Here is a 23297-nt window from a genome sequence, read left to right as displayed (position 1 = left end):
CCAGATTCCTTTATAATCCAGTGCACCATTGGCCCCGGTCACTGTATGTAGTAGCCCGGTGTGTATGGTGTGCTGGACCACTGTTTTCAACCATACACTGAAGATTTCAAGTTATCAAGCTGGCTGTACCAGTCTGGGATGTTTCTGTTCTAACTGGATTGACAATCTGGAGGAAAGAGGAAAAGCAATTTGGATAGCGATTGGATGGTAACTCGATCGTCTGGGAATGGAGCATTTGTCATCGACCACCAATCGATTTGTGAATGCGATGTACAGACAGCGTGGTAAGGGAATGATTGAAAACAAATGCAGGAACATAAATAAGCAACGTGTTTTTTAAAGAAAACAAATGTTAATTCTCTCTCTTTTTCTTCAACATGTACACACATGCACATGGACCAGGTCATGAGGTATGGACCTATAACTACTTATTTATTCAATTTTGACTGACAACTGACAGTAATTTACAATGTTAAGTAAGAATGTGTGTCTGTAGTCACAACCCCCACTTCTCCAACATCTTACTGGAGATGAGAGTATTAGTGTGAGGTATTAATCCGTCTGGACTAACTAAATGTGACAGGCTGGACACAGAGTCACGTTGTTTGCATTAGAGTGTGTGCTACTTTACTTTCTAAGCTTTGCCGTAGAAATGTTAGAGAATGTTTAAACAATATTCAGAGACAAATCATGTTGGAGGAGAGAGAAAGTAAAAGTCATTCTTTGTGCAGATATCCAGTTTAGCCATTAATGACTGTGAGGATACCGAACTGGCCTACACCATGAAAGACCTTCCCCCCAGAGCCGGTCACACCTTCCCTGGATGCGAGATGACCGCGATGAACAGAGAGCCAGATAACAGCACCCGCCCTCAGACCCCAGGAACGCCCACTTTCACACGCCCCGTGAGCAGAAGTGTCCCGGCCTCAGAGATAGAGATACCCCGCCGCGGCCAGCTCAGCTCCATGAGTTCCCTGGAGTCTCCTCTCAGCCCCTTTCGTCCAAAAAGTCCCTGGAGTAGATTTGACCCGTATGATTCTGCCGAGGTAAAGCGGAAAGAAGCCCACAAATTACACATTGAAAGTAAGTTTTCAAGTAGAGAATGTTTTAGCATCTGATACTTTTTTCCATGTTAGGATCAAGATAAGGAGTATGTTGGGTTTGCGACGCTGCCTAACCAAGTGCATAGAAAATCGGTGAAAAAGGGATTCGCCTTTACTCTTATGGTGGCAGGTAATGTTATCACATCCAGCAAACCATGGAACATTCCACATGACACATTTTTAATATGAAGTTGCATCATCTGGGTCTTCTGAAAGGCCTTGGAAAGACCCAAAATACATTTTCTAATTGACTTTTATGTATATTTTACAATATTGGAGCTATGCAGGGAGAGTGTGTGTCACCTTTATTATTTCTGGGAGTTTAAATAAAAAATTCTCAGTGTCCTAATCCTTTAATATTTTATGTATTCGCTGATTCTATGTTAACAAATTCAGTCCCACTTTTCATCTTTAACTAAAAAACTTGTAAAAGTTTATATGATAATAATATAAATAGATATCGGTTAAAAAAATAGTTCCCTGAGATTGACTAAAATACATTTTGAATAGTAAAATGTGTGTGTTATTAGATTTAGTTTTGTAAACAGAAAAAAAACAAGCACCCATTGGATTAAATGGCCTGTTTTTTTTTATAAAAACTAAATAGCAAAAGAAACTTATATTTAAGGTTTTATTAACTTTCTCTATTTGTATTTCTTCAGGCGAGTCGGGTTTGGGGAAATCGACACTTGTCAACAGTCTCTTCCTCACAGACCTTTACAAAGACAGAAAGATGCTGAATGCTGAGGGTATTTATCCCATTCATTCATTCATTCATCCCATTCATTTAATGTGTACATGCAAACCCTGGGAATCAAACCCGTGATCTCAATCAATGATGAAATGGTACTTTATACACAGAGCGGATCATGCAGACAATAGAGATCACCAAACACTCATTGTCTATTGAGGAGAAAGGAGTCAAGCTGAGACTCACCATCGTAGACACGCCGGGCTTCGGTGACGCTGTCGACAACACGGAGAGGTGCGACTGTGTACAGTTACCATTGTCAAAAACAAGCAAATTCTCTCATAGTTAAGTTTACGTTTTATTTTTATAGCTGGAAGCCGGTTGCGGACTACATCGATGAACAGTATGAACAGTACTTTCGTGATGAAAGTGGACTCAACCGGAAGAACATTCAGGATAACCGCGTGCACTGCTGCCTCTACTTCATCTCACCTTTTGGTCATGGGTGAGATTGTGTTGGCTGTGCTCTAAATATCTGATAATGATCAATGGTCAACCACTGCGGAATTTAATTAAAGTGATTTGTGACAAGATTTGTTGTCTACTCATTTCTCAGTCTAAGGCCGATGGATGTGGAGTTCATGAAGGCTCTACATGAGAAGGTCAACATAGTGCCTGTGTTGGCCAAAGCGGACAGCCTGACTCCTGTGGAAGTCCAAAAAATGAAACTGAAGGTGTGTGTGTGCGCGCATACAGTATATACACACTGTAAACCCGTATAAGTTGGGAAAACAAAAAAGGTAGTCAATCAGTTACATAAAACGGTTTAAGTTATGATTTTCCCAAGTTTAAGTAAGCAGAACTATCAAGTTTTGAGTTTGTTGTACTCATGTATAATATCTCTTCATTTTGAACATTTATTAAGGTAACTCCTTTTTTTTTTTAAATGACAACCTAAACAATTCAGCTACATCAACAATTAAGAAACGGCCTTCACAGAGAGTGTTGCAACACACACGACTGCTATTGCACCTCCCACAACCTAAGCATAAGCAACACTCTTCTGAACGATGGTCACCCCAAGTCAAATATACAACTAACTCTTAAATATCAAGAGAAATTAACATTTTACATTACATAACAAGGCTTTATCCTTAAAATCGCATATAATAACACCTCATTTCAAAACGTTCTCTCCTTATGCAGTTGCACGCAAAGCATGCTGGGAACTGAAAATCATTCTCAAATTTTTTGTTGAATTAACTTGTTGAAGTTTGAATGAAGTTAAGTCAAAAGGATGAATTAGTTACAGGAAATCAACTATTTAAATTAGTAAATTTTTCCACATAAAATTTAAGGCTATAATACACTACAAGACTTTTGCTCAGATTTTGCCCAGATTTTCAATCTGGATTTGTTGCAGAAAGTCTGTGCCGGTCTGCAGATTTGATCAGTTAGTGTGCTTCTATCTGAAACTTTATAAAGTGTTAATGTCTAGTTAATAAAAATATTCCAGCCATAAATTGACACTGCTTTATCCATTTCATTACTTTGAACATTTGTGTTTATAGTGCAGCATGGGTCAGTGTTTGTATTTAACCCAGAGTTAACCGCTCTCCTCTATTAGATTTGCGAGGATATCGAGAGGTTTGGCATCAGCGTATATCAGTTCCCCGAGTGTGATTCAGATGAAGATGAGGAGTTAAAGCTTCCGCACCAAGAACTAAAGGTGTTTAAAAATGTTTCAGTGATCCCGTATTTGTCATATCATATAATCTAAGTTTTAATGTGGTTCTGTTTTGTTTCAGGACAGTATTCCATTCACAGTGATCGGGAGTAACATTCTGGTTGAGAGCCAAGGGAGGCGTTTCAGGGGTCGCCAGTATCCCTGGGGTGTGGTGGAAGGTGCACGAGAGTCCTCAGTCAAATCTTAAATCTCAATATCAGACTATTGTAATTCTTCATGTGTTCCCAGTCTAAGAACAAACACAAACATCATCACACTACATATTTAACCACTTGCATCCCGATGGTGATATAAAGGCTCTTGTAAATCATGGATGCATTGTTTCTGTATGCTCTTTTAGTGGAGAACCCAACCCATTCTGACTTCTTGAAGCTGAGGAACATGTTGGTGCGCACACACATGCAGGACCTGAAGGACGTGACACGGGAAACGCATTACGAGAATTACCGCGCTCAGTCTATCCAGAACATGACCCGCATGGTGATGAGGGAAAGGAAACGCAGGTCAGAAGAATGCACAGATAGCCCTTTTCCACCAAGGCAGTTTCGGTGCTGGTTTGGAGCAAGAGCCTAGTTTCAATCCAAAGGACCAGCTCCGAACAAGAAAAAGTGGTTCTTATCTAGCACCGAAACGTTGCTGGGCAAGGAGTAGGAACTGCTTGCGTCAGTTGCTGGGGGCAGGGTTACCGTTTTTGAAATTCAATTCACGATGGACGCGAAACAAAAGCAACACTAGCAACACCATTGTTGATGGTTTTTTAGGTTTGGCGCTAACGTTGCTGGAAAAGATGACAGGTAGTAAGTGATGTATGACCTCACTCCCTTGTGGCTCTCTAACCCGTGGAAAAGCAAACCGGTTCTTAGCATGTTCACAAGTGGAAACAGCTCTGAACCAGCACCCGGTTCATTCTGGTGGAAAAGGGGTGATAGAAACAGGTTTCGGAAAAGATTTTCTTGCTCTGTGTTTATCGTAAAACAATAATGTAATAATGTAAAACAAGATTCTGATAGAATCAATGACGCTTAAGTGACATTAGATATCTGATGTACAGTATAGTTTCAACATGTCACGGTGTGAAAACAGTCTTAGACTCGCTCAAGATTTACATTTACATTTTAGGCATTTGGCAGACGCTTTTATCCAAAGCGACTTACGTTGCATTAACCTATACATTTTACATAGGCATTTGCAATCCCCTGGGATCAAACCCACAACCTTGCATTGTTAACGCAATGCTCTTACCACTGAGCTACAGGACAGCATAGATAAACTGGACTAAATGAGTCTGATTTCTCTAGATGTTCAGTGTGAAAAGACTTTGTGTATCCAGATGTGAACTCGTATAGTCAGATTGATAGTGTTATATAAATACTACAGTGCCTTGCTTATGTCTCGATCTTAATTGATCTCTGATTGCTTCTCTCTGTATTTTGATGATGTCACCCATTCAGTCTTTGTGATCAGCTGAGAGACAGCACTTCGGATCTGCCTATACCTGTGGTACCATTGGACAGTGAAACTGAACGTCTTATTTGGGAAAAAGATGCAGAGGTGATGACCCAGCATTTCTTTCTTTTTATATAAGACATATTTCTCACAAGTTTTGTTTTACTGCACAAGCATTTCACCCATCTTTTGAAAATAGATATTAAAACAGATGTTGTGTGGTATTACCAGTTGTTTATGCAGTATGCCATGTGGTAGTGTATACGGCACATTTTTATGACTTTATTTTGTTTGGTAGGTCAATAAGATATTCTGTGCAAACAGAAAATTGCACAAACCAATTACTGGAGTAGTACCATGTTAGTATTTTACTGTTACTATGTAACAATTTTTTACATGTCATGCTCAAACAAAGCATTTTTTAATCTTTTGAGTTGAACGTTTCTGTCTGGGCTTTTTTATTGCTAAAAGAATTAGCCTATGCTTTTAATATAATAAGTTATATTTGTCTTTGCAGTTGCGGCAAATGCAGGAGGTTCTGCAGAAGATTCAGGAACAGATGCACCATGGACATTAAAACAGCATTGCAGCTCTATGACAACATACTTTTATAATACTTTTTTAAATTGAAACATAGTTTTGATTGAGTTTAGTTTGAGAGGCGTCAGGTTTAATGTGTGTAACAAAAGTGAGTGTGTGTGCGTGTGTTTTTGAACTACAGTCCTTCATAATCGGAAAAGAATGTGTGATTGTGCGGCACATTGTTTAGGTCAAATGTGAAATAATTGTATTTTTAAAAGGTGTTGTAAATACAATGTGTTATTGTGTTACAAATGATAAAAGACCAGAACAACTGACTTGTAAATGTCATTAGATTTATTATGAATCGTCATTATGTTTTTGTAGTAATCTAGCAATATTTTATAAGTTTTATTACTATTATTTCAGTTAAACATGGTGGACAATTCGATCCTAATGCAGCCCAAAATGTACAGGCGATATATAACTTAAACTTTCTCCATAGGGAAAATGCACAGTTTTCATATATTTATATGTAATATCAATGTAGAATGAGGTCTAACGGTCCCGCCCACATCATACAGTATGATACATGGTCCCAGAAATAAAATGAAAGGAGGGATTAACATTTAAACCAACCAAACAAAAAAATGCGATCTACATGCAAAACCAGGCATCAGTATAATCCTAAAATACATACACGCATATGTGAATGCGTGCATATACCTCACATATACACATACATTCATTCACATATATATATAAAAAAATAGAGGAAAATCACTCATTTCACAAAAGTGTGGCTATTTTTGTTGGTATTTTAAGTGAGTCTGTGAAGCACAGTATCTTTTCACCTTCACATCCCCAAAAGAAGAAGAGGGAGAACAAATAAAAAGAAAATGGGTGAAAATGCCAAGTTTGGGGGTTTTGTAGCATGGTGATGATGAGCAGAAATCACAGTGTTCAGTTTGAAAGTGACCGTATATAAAGCAACAATTCAGAAACTTAGCCAAAGCCTCAGCAGTAAACCATCGGATTTTGACAGGAAAGAGTTAGAGAGAAAAGTTTGTGCAGGTTAAACCAAGCCAACGATTTTATCAAGCAAAGGTGTTAACAGGGCATCTCTGACTGCTAGAGACAAATGGCCTTTAATCCTGGAAACGGAGTCAATGCAATAGTTTATAACCTCTTAAAGCCAAATGCCATACACGAGCCACCTACAACACAACAGCGCATCAAAATAAAAAAACGACAAATGGAGATGACTGTGCAATGCAATGAACACAGTGCGGACACGTGTGCGCGCATTAGATGCTGTGCGCGTAGCTGCTTTCTTCCAAGACTTCATTTGACGGTTTTTGCAGCGTGCTACGATTCTGATAATGCCCGACATCATTTATCATTATCTGAAGTAATAGCGCATTAGGTAGTTTCATGTTAGACATTTTGAGCACTTAGAGCTTATGTGCCTGAACGTAGTCATACATGTCTATTGAAACAGAGAACTTGTGTTTTGATTAGTTCGTTGCAGTTCTTCATCGACATTTTAAGACTTTGTGACTCACTTTAGACTTCACGCGGCGATGCGCAGACCGAATGGCGTTTAACATTACAGTATCGCGATAGGTAGTCCAGAGGTATATTTTCGAATTTCTCTCGCGATACTTTGATATCAATTCGACCACTCGACCGTATTAGCTTATATAAACACAGCAATGTCGTTTCATCGCGTAGGCAGCAGGTGGCGCCATTGGACTTGATTTGGGGCTTTAGGCACTTGCATATCCTCACAGGACACTTCCCAGTGACCTGATCTGTTTTTCAAGACAGTTGTAAAAGTCCTTGTTAAAAATGTACCCGGTTACGTTTTCTTTGCATGCTTTCAATACTTTTGGGCCTGTTTGAGCACTCTAGGTTTTGATTAACATTGAGTTTTGTGGATTTTTGGTGAATGGATGTAAAACACAAGGTCATGGCAGACTTGTATATCAGAGCAAACAGAAAAAGGATAGCATGAAATATAGAGGGAAGGAGAAGAGGATTGATTTGTTTTTAGCACTCCCATCTCACGTGAATAAAAACTGACACTCACTGTCTTATAATTTAGTTAAGCAAGTGCATTACACGTATACCATTCCATGGCACGCAAGGCCCTCATCCGGTCCTGATGAAACCCCGCCGATAGTGAATCAACAGTAGTGAAACTGGGATCTAGTCACTCATCATCCAGCTTGCGTGTTTCATCTTCCGTCTCTGGTGACAGAGAGCTCCTTTCATTCGGCCCCAAAGTCATTCTGCTTCTTTCAGGCCAGCTTTAGCGTGCTGACGGGAAAGGGGGGTACAGTTACCATAGTCACTGGGTTGAGAACCGCTTGGCCGACCAGCCCGGCGTGATGATGGGCGACCACCGCTGTGGGCTTCCCCACCATGGCCCCCTGTTGGGCCCCGACCGGTGTGCCGTTGACCTGGGCATGAGTTTGAGGGTGGTGTGCCAGTGTGTGCGTGATGTGCCCCACCATTGTTGGCTGCGTGACGGCCACTGACTGTGGGTAAATGGCAGTGGGGAGGTGGGTTACTGGGTGCACGGTGATGTGTCCGATAGGCTGGCCGCCATTAGAGGGCACAATGTGCGCCAAGTGTTTAGGCCCAGCTGGAATGACGTGGTTCACGGCTTGGATGACAGAAGCGTGGGATACAGACGCATGAGTGATGACTGTCGGCTGAGTAGGGGTGAGCATGTGGGGTGGGGGTGCAGGAGCGATGGCCTGAGGCATGACCACGGCGGGCTGAGGCTGCGTGGATGGAGCAGCGGGTTGGGGGGTGGGTTTGTGTTGGATGGAGATGTGCGTAGAGAGGATGGCGGACAGAGGCATAGTGGCACGGGGCTCGGGTGGCAATGGCGCAGGGGGTTTGGGTGGCGGAGACAAGAGGACGTCTTCCTCTATGTCTTGGTCAAAGTTGTCTTCACCTTCTGTAAAGAGTGAAAGTGGTACAGGTTAGAAGATTTTTAAATGCATGGGTCTCTTATTGTCACATACTCACTAAAGATATAAAATGTAGGATTGAATAAAAAAATGAGCGGTTAAACGAATAAATTGGCATAGCAAATTTTCATTGATGTTGAAATAAAAGTGTAGTATGACAATTATTTATATGTCAAAAGTTCTTCCCCAGTCCAAAGCATTCATATAGTCCAACTGCAACAATGCCTTTTTGATGTTCAGACGAGTGGCGAGTCAGGATGAGGCCATAAGGAGGAAGAATACCATCTTATGATATCATACCAGAACATATGAGTCTGTGAAGCTGCCAAACTACAACACGGTTTGTGTGTTACTGAAGAATGAGGCTTGTCCAACACTATTGGACCTGAAAGGTGTTGTTACCCAAACTGCATGCAAAGAATGCATTTACATACATAAAGTCTGAGTTAATGAGATACAGGAGCAAAACATGAGCCTGTTTAAATACTTTAGAAATGTAACTGATGCTTCCAATGGCAAAATTTTTGATGCTAGCATGTTTTAACATGATGCTAGCCCTTTTAAAATAAGGCAAACATGATTTAGCATGGTGCCAACATGAATCAGCATGTTTTACCATGATTAAACATGATATTAACATGTTTTAGCATGATGCTAGCATGATTTAACACGTTTAAACATGATGCTAGCATATTGGTAGCCGTTGTTAGGGTGAATAAGGTGGTTCCTAGTTGCTAGGTGATTTTTATATTGCTAGGGTGCTTCATCTGGTTGCTAGGCCCTGTTTACTCTGTGTTCTTGTACACCCTGAAAAACTAAAATGGGCTGATTTCTGCATGAATGTGTGTGTGTTTGTACCTGTACCTGATGCCGTTGATGTAGAGGCCTGGTCATCTTCTGGCTGGACTGTCTGTCTGAGGATCCTGTCGATCTCCATGATGTCCATACACTGACTCAACTCGTTCTTCAGCTCAGCAAGTCTCTGCTGGGTGGCGATCTTCTCTCGCGCCAAACGCTCCATATCGTGCTCATACTCCTTTTCTTTTCGTTTTAACGTCTGCAAGAAATGCTAAATTACACTCCGCTCAAACACACCCGCAGGAGTATTGTCTCTGTAATTATTACATTATCATTTCTCATCACATGAATGCTCATCTGCCCACAATCACACAATTTTGGTTTCCTCAAACAATAAACTTTTTAAAGTGATACTACACCCAAAACTTCTGTCATCATTTACTCACACTCAGATTGTTGCGAGCCTGTATGAATTCTTAGTTCTGCTGAACACACAGATAGATCTCAGGAAGATCTCACTGAGATCTGAAATTTTTCTAAATTTCTTCCTGTGTTCAGGGTAAACAAGAAATGTATACTGGTTTTGAATAATCTAAAGGTGAGTCAATGAAAGAATTTTCATTTTTGGGTGAAGTATCCCTTTCAATGTGACCCCTTTCTTAAATATATAATCCAATTTTATCAGTAGTTTAATGTATTGTTTTGATGAAATAATGATTGCATTTTGAGATTATAAACTGATTGTAAAACTTACACTTTAGTTTCAAACCTGTTTGTGTGACTTTTGAAGAAATACAGTCTAAGATAAATAGAAACATCACCTCACTATTCTGCTCTTCAGGAATCAACATCACTTTTAAAAATGTGTTTTCACTCCTAGATAGCTCTTCGGCTTTGACTACATTTTGATATTATATTTACATTACATGTGTGCATTTGGCAGACGCTTTTACCCAAAGCAACTTACATTGCATTAACCTATACGTTCACACTTAGGTATATGCAATCCCCTGGGATCGAACCTACAACGTTGCATTGTTAACGTAATGCTCTTACCACTGAGCTTCAGGAAAGCCTATATTCAACAGCAAAATATTCATTGTGGATTTTAAGTCTAAGGGCAGAAAATTCCTGTCGTCTAAATGCCAGTCCCGTTTATGGAGAACACATGCTTAGTACTGTAGGAAACTTCCAAATGTGTGCAAATAAGCATCTAAAACGAAACTATAAAGAATTGAAAAACACCTAAATAAATAAATGAGACGACAGAGAAAAAGAAAGCAACAGTGTGTGGAGTCACGATGGAAAGACAGGGGTGTGCCAGTGACACAGGCAAATGGCTTGCTGACCCACTTTTTGCATTAGTCAGCTGACTGTGAAACATCGAACCAGGCTAACGGGAACAAACCGTTGAGGCGATTAAACCACTAAAACAGGACCAGGTATGTCTGTCCGAGGTTAAAGGAGGAGTGGAAGAAATGCAGACGTGCAAAACCTGATAGCAGAAGGGCTTTGTGACAGCATGTTCGACATATGTGATCTTGCGTAAAAGTTGTAGCTTTTTTATAGCACAAAGCAGTTTACACTCCCGCCCCAGCCCTGCACACGTGGTGACTCTGACACAAATCAGATGGCTTCGTCCTCCACCTCTCCCTTACCCAATACATGCCAAAGCAAATGTGTAACAGCACGGGTACTTTGGCTACCAAGAAACAGGAGGCCGGTAGTCCACCCTCACGGGACAGCGGTGTACAGTAAGAGAAATCAAAAGCAGTCAGACAATGAGCGTGTATGCAGATGATAAAAGTTGGTTATCATGATTGTCTGGGGTTATATAACTCTGTGATACTGTATCAAGAGAAAAATGAGAAAGAGAGAGAAAGAGAGAGGGAGTCTGCCCTTCTGAAGCCTGATCTAGGATTAGTCAGATTGGGCAGCCTGGCATTAAACCCCCTGCACACAGCAGGTCAACATTGCACAAACACTCGGGCAAGCCAACACATGGCATTTCCTTCATGGACAATGCATATTATGCTGTTTTATGCACATATATACAAACTTTCAAAACATACAAATATGTACATATACAAAATATAAAAATTTAAAAACTAGTTTAATTGATTAAACTAGGTTTTATGAAGAATGTGTGTCTGAATTGTGTTTGTGCAAGGCTCGCTGCCTTATTGCTAAAGTATTCTGAGTGGTTGTTAGCGTGTTGCCAAGGTGTTCTAAATGCTTCTCAGGATGATTCCAGGGTGTTCTGGTTGGTTCTCAGGGCATTGCTAGGGTTTTCTGAGTGGTGGCAGGCTGATGCTAGGCTCTACTGGGTGTTATCATGGCATTGCTAGAGTGTTCTAGGTGGTCGCAGGGTGTTTTCAGTGGGTGTCGTGATGTTGCTAGGGGGTTCTGGGTGTTCACAGCATGTTGCTAGGGGGTTCTGGGTGGTCACAGAATGTTGGTAGGGTGTTCTGGGGGTTGTCAGCATGTTGCTAGGGGTTGTCAAGATGTTGCTATGGTCTTCTGGGGGTTGCCAGATGTTATTAGGGTGCTGTCAAGATATTGTTAGGGTGTTGAGGGGGTTGTCAAGATGTTGTTAGGATGTTCTGGGGGTTGTCAAGATGTTGTTAGGGTGTTCAGGGGGTTGTCAAGATGTTGTTAGGGTGTTGTCAAGATATTTTTAGGGTGTTCAGGGGGTTGTCAAGATGTTGTTAGGGTGTTGTCAAGATATTGTTAGGGTGTTCAGGGGGTTGTCAAGATGTTGTTAGGGTGTTGTCAAGATATTTTTAGGGTGTTCAGGGGGTTGTCAAGATGTTGTTAGGGTGTTGTCAAGATATTGTTAGGGTGTTCAGGGGGTTGTCAAGATGTTGTTAGGGTGTTGTCAAGATATTGTTCGGGTGTTCAGGGGGTTGTCAAGATGTTGTTAGGGTGTTCTGGGGGTTGTCAAGATGATGTTAGGGTGTTCAGGGGGTTGTCAAGATGTTGTTAGGGTGTTGTCAAGATATTGTTCGGGTGTTCAGGGGGTTGTCAAGATGTTGTTAGGGTGTTCTGGGGGTTGTCAAGATGTTGTTAGGGTGTTCAGGGGGTTGTCAAGATGTTGTTAGGGTGTTGTCAAGATATTTTTAGGGTGTTCAGGGGGTTGTCAAGATGTTGTTAGGGTGTTGTCAAGATATTGTTAGGGTGTTCAGGGGGTTGTCAAGATGTTGTTAGGGTGTTGTCAAGATATTGTTCGGGTGTTCAGGGGGTTGTCAAGATGTTGTTAGGGTGTTCTGGGGTTGTCAAGATGATGTTAGGGTGTTCAGGGGGTTGTCAAGATGTTGTTAGGGTGTTGTCAAGATATTGTTAGGGTGTTCTGGGGGTTGTCAAGATGTTGTTAGGGTGTTCAGGGGGTTGTCAAGATGTTGTTAGGGTGTTGTCAAGATATTTTTAGGGTGTTCAGGGGGTTGTCAAGATGTTGTTAGGGTGTTGTCAAGATATTGTTAGGGTGTTCAGGGTGTTGTCAAGATGTTGTTAGAATGTTGTCAAGATGTTGTTAGGGTGTTCAGGGGTTTATCAAGATGTTGTTAGGGTGTTCTGGGGGTTGTCAGCATGTTGGTAGGGTGTTTTGTGTGTATGTACACCAAGGCTGCATGCCTGAAATGTCTTGGCCAGTCATCTGTGTCTGTGATTAAGTATCTTGCTTTAAGTATTTTTTCGCGCACACTCTGGAGACACCACATTAAAGGGACTGTGATACTTTAGTTGCTACACTATTGTTTAATGAACCAAAATGTGATTATGGTGCCATGACAACCTTAACATGGATAAAACCCAGACTCAAATCCCAATCTAAACTAACCTCACTGCAATAAAAAAGTAATTTATCTCTTTTAAAAGAGTGCACATAAAACCGGTACTGAATGACCCCAGGTCAGTTTTGATGAATTCCATCTTTTGTGTGTTAAGCAACTGAATAGACATCCCTGCAGACTAGATATACACATCCCACAGGATATCACCACGGCAACAGCTGGAACCCGCCATGGTCTCCTTGGCAACAGTGCAGGGAAGTAGCAGCGTGGTGATGAGAAGGTGTAATAGCAAAGCAAGGGCTACTGTTACTGGCTCGCACCGACCTCTAGCGTTTCACAGTCCAATGGTTTTCACACTTCCTCCCACCCATCTTTTCACACACCGTCTTCCTGTGTGATTTAAACACTGCTCACCTGCTCCCTCACATGGCACTTAATGCATTAAAATGTGTAGTTTTGAAGTTTATATTTGTAGTTATGCATTGTATAGCAAACCTTAAGTAAGACGAAGGTAAAAAACAATGCTTTTTAAATCGATATATAAGCCAGACCAATATAGAGAACCGCTATATGAGCCATCACTTGCCCCATTCAAAGCATTATTACGCCAAAATCTATAGACGCTCTTGTCAATTTATGCATATTTTCTTTTATTTAGCGATAGACTGATGAATTCACCAATTTGAAACGGAGTATACAAGTAACAGTGTTCAGTATTCCATCAATTCCAGAATTGTCCTCCTAAGTTTTCAACATACAGTCCTGTTGTCAAGAGTGATGTCAATTGATGTCTTCGCTTTTCATTCAAATATACTATTAGAGATGTATTAAAACTGTGAGTTGATGTAGCATAGTTATACTTGGAGAATAAATTGAAGCTAATCTTTGAGAAGAATATAATGAGGCTTGGCAACAAATGCGCAAACTTTATAAAGACGTAACCCTGGAAAATGACTACAAAAAACTACCAAACAAGGAAATAAACAAATATTAATAACAGATACATTGCAGCTAATGTTTGCTTTATCATGCAAGCTTTGTTTTTCTAAGCATGTTTGAATAAACCCATATTCCTCGATAGGCCGTATTTTGCTTTTATGGCAAAACATTTTGGCTAATAAATATCTCAAAGATTTTGGTCCGGTTTTAGACAAGGCTTAGATTAAACCAGGACTATGCCTTGTTAATTTGTATATTTAAGTCGCTTTTAATAAAATGTCTTCGATAAAATACTACTAGTGTGCAACTTGAGACAAAACACTGGCGATGGCATATTTAAAGATATTACAGGGCAATTTACTTTCAGTTAAGACATCTCAAACTTTCATATTAGTCTAGGACTTGTCTTAAGCCTTGTCTGTGAAAACCAGGCCTTAGTGTTTCCTGCATCTTGTACCAATGTTGTGAATATTTTTTGTATAATGTAAGTGTTAATTTGATTTCAGTCATTTTGTGCAATAAATTGTGGTAAGTATATACTGGCATTATATATATATAATGTATACATGGCTTTACATCGCCATCTGATATTAAAACCCATATCTATCAGCCCCTAAATCAAGATACAGCAAAACATCTGCGTTATAAATGTTTTCACATCAACGCTGATGGGGGCAGTCCAACATTGCAGCAGTGAATTGATGACAGCATACAGTCCTATGTTACATTACTCTGTTACTAGCGGACTTAAAAATAAGACAAAGACAGAAGGTTTTTGGCTAAATCTAATCAAAATCCACAAAGCAAGATTCAGTCTGCAGACAAACGCAGCACATGGGGAGGGACTCCCTGCTGTTTACTGACCACTGGCTCTATTCAATGCGGTATCCATGGTTACCACACCTTACAAGGCCATGGCCCAGGAAAAAACCCACATTTATGTGAACGATGATGTGTCACCTACTTTACGCAAGCATGCATGCATGACTTCAATCAAATGGTATTTTAAGGTGTTTCCTGCGCTATTGTTTTATTAAAACAGGCTTCAGAAGGAATGACTTACAACCTAGCATACACACACTGAGAGAGAGAGAGAGGGAGAGAGAGAATAGGATGATCAGTGCTGAGAAGCTGACGTCACTAAGCTCGCGCTCGCCATGTGCTCACGGCTCACGTGGATGCGAGAGCATGCGGAGAGCGGAAGAGGGCGGGGCTGGAGAGGAATCTTAAAGTGGCAGTAGCGTGCAAGGAGGCGGCCCACATTCCCCCACTTGTGTTTGTCAGGTCATTCTAATCATCACCGACATGGGTTTTACAGCTTTTGAGAGGTATTTAGAACTCAAAGACTTGCAAAAGGTGACATAAACAGGTCATTTAATCATTTCCGAATATAAATTTGTATAAAATACAGCTGAGACATTCATATGCATGTTTATTAAAAAGGGAAGATGCAGCGATGACCAGAAAATAGTAAATTCAGATAAATAAATAAAAGAAATATGTTCACCAGTAATTTAACAGTTTGTGTCCTTAGGCGTTTATTCTACTGAAAGACTTAACATAAGACATTGAAGGTAGGAAAAACTGATGGAACAAAGAAATGGAAAAAGACAGGCAGAACTCTGAGGGGAAAAAAACAAGAAAACAGGTTAAGAAAAAAGATTTAATGACTCGGTGAGCCGGTACAGAGAAAGATCGAGCTGAGGATGTTTTGGCAGATGTATATGACACACTTCTGCCAGAAAAAAAAGAGCAGAAAATAAGAAAGCGTGTTTGAGTGGAAAAGAAAAATGTCAGTATGCGTGAGAAATATAACAACAGATCCTCATCTCTGATCTATTTCTAAACAGTTTTCAAGAGCTTTACACGCAAATGATTTCTTGTTGCCCACAATTTGCATTTACATTAAGCTATACTCTTCTGCTAGAGCTAGAATTCAATTTGTGACTTCCAACTTCCAATAATATCAAACAGCATGTTTGACCTGCAATCGTGATGTGTTGATCACTCTCAAACATTAACTTCTACAACCGTAGACATAACACATTTCACACCAGGTTTTCACACTTTCGTGTGACTTTCATGCCAAATAAATGCCGGTATCTGCACTGAAACTGACCTCTGTATTTGAGCCGGGTAAGATGTGACTGATGTCAATCTGATACTTTGTTTTACTCATGGTCTCAAGCCCCAAAATATCAATACACAGAAGCAAATCTATAACAGACTCGTGCTTGAAATCGTATTGTCGTGCCTTCCGGAACCTCAAATGTCCAATGTTGCTGTTTTTCAGGAAATGGAAATAACGCTGTACTTTTTAATGATTAAATACTATGTTCTCAAGCACTTCTGAATCCTTTTAATAGGTTATATATTTTCAAAACCCAGAGACGACCATAAATGATTTATGGCAAAAAAATTAAATGACAAAACATGGAGATACAAGGTTTCAGATGGACACCAGCAACATAATAACTTTGTATATGGAGCAGAAAGTAATCTACAGAAACACTTTTTGTCTCCTGCATGTTATTATGGACATTTCAAACAATAAGACTGTTGGACTTCACATTGCATGCATTCAACAAGGTTACCATTATTACACAAAATCTATAGATTAAAGACCATTTTTCTATATTTTGAGTCTTTTGCTGATTCTGTGTAAAACACTGGACTTTAACCTGTAGAAATTCACCTGCTGGATGAAATGCACTTGGTTCATCTCTAATACTTATCACTTTAATGTACATAAAAATCTATGTAACACAATAGATCTTTCAGATCAGCCCTAACCCTAACCCATCAGGCAGTACCATAAACACAACTGAAAACTGTTTATGTTTCTTTGATTTAGGGGTAAAAATAGATTTAGAAATGGTCTTGCCAGGTTTTGAAAGATAAACCCTCTTGACAGCCAATGTTGGATTCACACAGCATTCCTGTAGCTCAGCGGTTAGAGCATTGCGCTAGCAACGCTAAGGTCATAGGATCGATCCCAGGTATTGCACATACTCAGAAACAAATGTATAGCATAACGCAATGTACGTCACTTTGGTTAAAAGCGTCTGCCAAATGCATCAATGTAAACCTCATTTATAGCAGACACGTTTGATTTACCTGTATGTAGCGGAGAGCGCTCCTCAGCACACTCAGATTTGAGGTTTTCTTTTCGTCTACATTAGGAACGTTCCTCTTGAGGGTATCGAAACATTCTTTAAGATGAGCTCGTCTGCGGTCAACAGAGAGAAAAACGTATCATTACAGGCAACTTTGCCCAGGAGCTCAACAGATCATGCAGGTTTTAACAGATGTTTGGGTAAACCATTACAGTGATGGGAATAACAGCAGACTTTTTTGTAACATGATATTTGTTGCTGCTGTTACACATTGAGCTTAAGGTTTTAAGCCAAGAAAAAGCACCATAATTGCAAAAAGAAACTGAATCTGTGACACTCCTGCAACCTTTTTGCTACTAACCCAGAGACAATCATCCCTTACACTGAACCAGGTTTACAATCTGAGATTTAAATAACCGGTCACTGTTCCTTTAAAAGAATAATTGTGAAAATGTAAACGAAAGTCGACGCACCTGTTCTTTTCCAGCTTGTTGTGAACTTCTCGTGTCCCAGCCCTACAAGAAACATTGATGTTTTAAGACCGCATGGAAACTTTTACGATCGATCTATTAATTGCACATTATCTTCACCTGTGTGTCTAAAAATGAAAGGAACAGTTCATCTAAAAACGATGACAAAAGGTCAAGAATAAATGCTGACACGGTTTCGTACTCTGTGCACTTTTCCTTTAAATGATGTTTGCTTATTATCTCCAAGATTGAAAAATTCAATTCTGCACTTCGCAACAATACACCTCATGTTATACTTCGTCCGTGGTCACCTCACGGGTCACCCAGCAACCCAATTTTGCAATTGTATAATAAAACAGCTAACCCAGTTTCTACACGTTATTCAATTCAGACTCACCCTCCTGGTCTCCTCTTCCCATCATCCATAGCGGCTCCGTTAGGCCTGGCCACCTGGTTTGTCTGCAGCTGACCCAGTGTTGGCTGAGGTTGGGGTAGAGCCGGCTGTGGCAGGAGGGCGAGTTGCTGCGGTGGATGTTGAGCAGTGATGATGGGGGCTGGATACGGTTGAAGCAGCGCCGGCGTCTGTTTTGGACTGTTGTTGGACTGAGGCAAACTGCTGACTTCCGCTTTTATGTGCGCAATTAAGTGACGATGTTGCTGCTGGTGCAAAGGTGAGCTAGTGTCTTTACAACTGGGGCTGAGGAGAGGGGCTGCTGGTGGAGACAGGGCCGCGGCTAAAGGCGTGACCACCGGAAGGGGGGTGGCGGTCTGAAGGGGAGGTGCCGCGGGGTTGGCAGGGACCAACGGGATGGGGATGACAGTAATGGGAACGGGTGGTGGGAGGGGAGGGGGCGGGATCACCGGAGGGTGGTGCTGGTGATGGCGGTGGGCCTCGAGCCGCGAGTCTTCCACCCATGTCACGTGGTTGACTTGGACAGGTTGGATGACGGGGGCTGAGAGCTTCTGCTCGGCCTCTCGGGACAGCAGGGCCTTCTCTCGGCGCTCCTCTTGCTCTGCAGGTCACAAATAACGAAAACAGGTTAGGATGAACGTCCTGCATATAAAAGGCGAAACTTGGATGGAGGATAAACTTGCACATGAGATTTCCAATTATGTTTATTATATTATACTCACATTATATCCTACTATACATTTGCACTACAGTTCTTGTTTTTCCTCTGCATAGCTAGGGATCCAATTCACTGGTTAGTAATGAAACAAATTAACGCTTCTCTCTGATGTCTAGGCTCGGACTAGGCGTTCTCATGGTCTAAATTAATAATGAGATGCAGACGCTCTCCACGGCACGCTGTGTAGACACAGAGAATTCTGAAATCCAATACTTTAAAACTCGTAATACACACATGACAGGGCTTAAAAGCCTCAGACGGTAACAAAGAGTCCACTTTTAACAGTCCAATAGAACTAATTCACAACTCCATGTTTGAGCTAACTGTCTCTTTAAGAGAGAAGCCCCGGTAAGAGATTTGCCTGGTCTCCAGCTTTAGAGAAGTGACGTAACGCAGCAGTCTGCACGAGCTCACCGCCATCCTTGGGTGTGAGGCTGGGCCGCAGCGTCTGCAGCCTGAACGGTTCGAACCTCGCCATTGGATGATTCCAGTGATTGACAGATAGATCTTTTGTTAAGCCCATTGGATACATAATCAGCTACGATGCAGAACGACGTTTTGATTTTAATGCGAGGGGGAGGAATTTGGGCCACGGTCCAACACTGTTATTTGCACCGCAGTGATACTCGTGAACCTGTGAACGCGGCACAGACAAAAGGGTGACCTGATGCAAATGCATTTCTAGTACATACAGGAATTCACCTTGAAATATCGAAACGAAAAGATCCAGAATAGATGAATGAACGCTTCATGCGTGTTTTAATTGTTATATAACACTGCCCGTGAAATACAGTCACTGAAACGCAGTCCGTTTCTCTCTTGACATCTAAACACATACTAAATACAAGCGAATGCAATGTGAGCAGGAAATGGAATCAAAAACACTCCTCGAATACACTCTTGAACCCTTTAAATGAACCGTGTCATTGTGCAAACATCATAGAGCCGGGCTTATAAGCTCTGAACAGCTCTGTGACAGAATAACTCTATGGGTGCACTTCATTGCTCTCCAGAAATAAGCACGCAAAGCTCTCGAGACATCAGACAACAGATGGGATACGATGATGGTGGTCCACAGGACATTTTTAGCTAGACTGTGAAGATTAAAACGTGTGTTTCTGCCACGGTTATCAACACGTGGAAATGTTAAACTAGAACAAGGAAACTAACATGCAGCAGGTTTAATGACATAAAACCCACACATTCCATTATACAGGCTATAATGCATTCCAGAAAACAGAAAAGTGACAGTCCAAAATAACCAAACTAGACTAGAGAGGCTTATATTACTTTTAAAAGGCTTTAAACAATAATAATGGTCTGCTCTTCACAAAAACAACAACTTCTTAACAAGACAGATACTCAATTATACAAGCAATATAGATGATTTAATCATTCATGTCATTCCAAATCGATATGACATACTTTCTTCTGTAGAACACAAAAGAAGATTTTTTGTGGAAGGTTGAAACAACTTTGGCCCCCATAGACTTCCATTGTTTAGACACAGACATTTACCGAAATATCTTTCGTGTCCACAATGAAATACACAGGTTCCTATTCATGAAGGTGAATAAACGATGACAAAATTTTAACTTGAAGACAATTAAATATACATCGACAACGTAAAGCCTTTGTATAAATTTGGACATTTGAACAATAGCATCTGTACACAATGCCAAGAACGAGAATGCCTTTTCCAGTCTAGCTGAAATAGACTGAACTCAAGCATAAATCCACAAAGCTAACACAGCAAAGTAAAGAAATGTGATCCTCCTGAATAAGGAACTGCTGAAAAATATTTGTTTTAATGTGTTAACAGATAATGTGATCTGATAAAACGGAGTAATAAATATGAAAGGTCGTGTTCATTTAATTCGACAAAAAGACCAAAAACAATTCCGTAAATAGACTCCGAGTAGATGTAAGTGGGCATTTTTGGGGGCTTTGCAAAAGGTCAAAGATTCTGCAAATGGGTGCAAGTTTGCAAATTTATAAAGAAAGACCTTGTGGAGTTATTCAAACCTTGCCAACAAATGCAAATGCGTTTATCTTTCTACAAGCAAATTCAGTTTGCAGACAGTGAACCACCGGCTCGATATACCCCGCATGCATGAAAAATGTACATTATATAACTTCTGCAATGTGGGAGGGTGGCGATGCCCTATTTTCTCCCAAGTTGTGACCTGCGCTATTCGGGTGGGCTGTCTTCTTCAATGAGAAAAGAGGGTGGGGGTCTGGCGCGCACGTGGTCGAAGGAGGCGGTCTTTCAGCACGCGGTATTTGCTGTGGGTGTGGCTTAACTGACACGTCGCCTCGAGAATGAAACAAAAAGCCCTCGCGCAGTTTAAAGCGTGAAATACACACCCCGTCACAGTAAAACCTTAACATATGACTTTTGCGCGAGTATAAACCGACACGCGGTTCGAGAACACGCGAAAGACTTTGAGGAAGTGTAAAGGGAAAAGAAGGCTGGCCCTAAAAGTCATGAGACAACCACTCGGCAATGTCATTATGTAAAAAAAAAACCTTTGGTCTGTTGCCACCGCCCAAGGGATATAACGAAATACGACGCTCGCTTCCTTCCACGCACGCTGTATAATAATGAAAGCCGTTGAGCAATATAAGGCTGTTGTCGTTTGATACGTTCAAAAGAGCCTACACAAATAAGTTACACAAACGTGACTGGAAAAAACGACGCGCCATGTACAAGTTTCTGTCGGGGATAATGTACCCACCCACCGCAGCGCTATTGAGTGAGTATAGTAGCGCACTAAATATAGCAAGGATTTAACCCGGAAACCGAGTGAGCGAAATGTACCCTAGTCACGAAGACTGCACCCTACCAAGAGTCGAAATCCATATAAATGACCCACGAGACAAAAAGCACTTATAATAAATCGTTTATTTGCAAAGCAAATACTGAGAGAATACGTATGCGGTTATTTCGTGTGCATGAAATAGCCGGCATAAAAGCGCAACACTCAAAGGGAATTTTCACAGATCTAATCTCTTCTGGAGACCTATGCAACCATCCTCAGTTCCCCCCGCAGGTTCATTCCCCCCCGCCTTACCACGTGTAATCTGTTGTTGCTGGGCTTGCCACTCCAAATACCTGGCCGCTTCCAACAGAGTATCGATACTCATCTTAAACACCGCCACAGCGCGCTCCTGGTCAAAATATATGCAAACCCCGGAACGGATATGTGTGGTTGACTATTCACAGTAAGATCCACTGGCTTCCAAAGACAGTCATGAGACATCCAGAGCGCTCCCGAAATACATCAGAAACACATTACTTCACTGGCAACAAGATGGCGATTGGAGTAACAGAAAACACAACAAGTCTAAAGACATACCGTGCAAGGTCCGCCCTCGTGAGCGCTACTCCTCCCTAATACTACCAGCGATTAAAAAGTAGGGCAGAGCACGCTGTACCGCAGCCCGGCGGGATCGGGAGTCTGTGTGTTGAGATTCTCTCACAAACGGGATCGAAGTGTACTGTGTTTATACATTTTGTCAATCTTTCACTATGTTTTTTAACGCAATGTAGACGCTGCGTTTCGTGTTTCCGTTCGCTTGCTATAAGAAAACGGAATCGGAATCCACGTTCCGGGTTTTCGCGGCGACCCTAGCCCGCAGTGCATCGGCACATGATTAAAACATGTCAACGCGAGGGAACCAATGGGCGTTGAGAACAACAAGGCATGGTGTCCGTCCACATGGGCAGCCGCTAAAGGCTGAGCGCGGCTCATTTGCATGTAAAGCGCGTGAGCCTGCCTCGCTGTCTCGGAACCTGCCAATCATTCTGAACAAGTATTACAGTAGCCACGCCCATATCGCGTTTCTCAAGAGGGAACGTTCAGCGTAACCTAATTGTAGAAAATAGGCGCAAGGTACGCTGGAAAGAAGGCACGTTTTTTCATATTTTCATTCCGTGCGGGTTAGTGGTGCACCACGAGTTTTGTCTGGGTTGGTTTTATGTCGTTTCATAGTTATCAAAAGCTCGTGTGAAATCGAGGGCGCGGTGAAGCGACGTGGTCATGTGTGACGTGAACGTCACTCAGCGTCGCTCGTTTTACAGGCCTGCTCGGTTATTCAGGATGGACGAAAAATTTGATTTTAAACCCAGAGATTTATACTAAATTACGTTTACATATATTATATTACATATACACCAACATTATTATTAAACCATATTATGAATCCAATAGTAATCCATAGTAGTATCATTATGTACAATATTAATACGTCAGAGTTTATGAGTTTATGCAGAGTTTCAGCATTTTAATGAACCTTTCATCATTTTCGAGAATGAAAGAGAAGCTTGTCCTTGTGGCGCTACAGCAGCGTTGTGGCCATGCTGACTTTCTCTATGAATGAGCACTTGCATGGCAACAGACTGTGATTGGCTGATTTGAAGGGATACCCTGGATGACTATCAAACAGTCGGAGCGTTTCCGCCAATCAGCGCTGTGCTTTTGGGTGCGTAAGACATGCATTGTACACACACGTACAAATACACACGTGTGCACAGGGAACACGAAGCGTCTGGTTATAAGCACA

General features: G+C 41.3%; 2 protein-coding genes across 3 annotated transcripts; one reads left to right on the top strand and one right to left on the bottom strand.

The window, feature by feature from the left end:
- Nucleotides 1-17: 17 nt before the first annotated feature.
- septin4a (septin 4a) lies at nt 18-5810 on the top strand. Its single transcript, XM_056731478.1, has 12 exons — nt 18-410; nt 732-1046; nt 1137-1233; nt 1766-1852; nt 1965-2088; nt 2165-2299; nt 2411-2528; nt 3422-3523; nt 3603-3699; nt 3882-4044; nt 4993-5092; nt 5505-5810. The coding sequence occupies exons 1-12, from the start codon at nt 378-380 to the stop codon at nt 5562-5564; spliced, it is 1431 nt and encodes a 476-aa protein (XP_056587456.1). The 5' UTR covers nt 18-377; the 3' UTR covers nt 5565-5810.
- Nucleotides 5811-5841: 31 nt separating this feature from the next.
- On the bottom strand, nt 5842-22403 carry mntb (MAX network transcriptional repressor b). Of its 2 annotated transcripts, none has more exons than XM_056731475.1 (6): nt 21806-22403; nt 17999-18614; nt 17605-17646; nt 17133-17244; nt 9349-9547; nt 5842-8477 (listed from the first exon to the last, which is right to left on the bottom strand). In XM_056731475.1, exons 1-6 carry the CDS (start codon nt 21876-21878, stop codon nt 7810-7812), a joined length of 1710 nt encoding a protein of 569 aa, XP_056587453.1. In that variant the 5' UTR covers nt 21879-22403; the 3' UTR covers nt 5842-7809. The 2 variants fall into 2 exon arrangements, with proteins under 2 accessions (XP_056587453.1, XP_056587454.1); XM_056731476.1 differs by having other exon boundaries at nt 9355-9547; nt 21806-22399.
- Between the last annotated feature and the right edge of the window lie 894 nt (nt 22404-23297).

This window comes from Triplophysa dalaica, chromosome 19 (genome assembly GCF_015846415.1).
Source record: "Triplophysa dalaica isolate WHDGS20190420 chromosome 19, ASM1584641v1, whole genome shotgun sequence".
Taxonomy (NCBI): Eukaryota; Metazoa; Chordata; class Actinopteri; order Cypriniformes; family Nemacheilidae; genus Triplophysa; species Triplophysa dalaica.
This window is presented reverse-complemented; position numbering and strand designations above follow the sequence as displayed.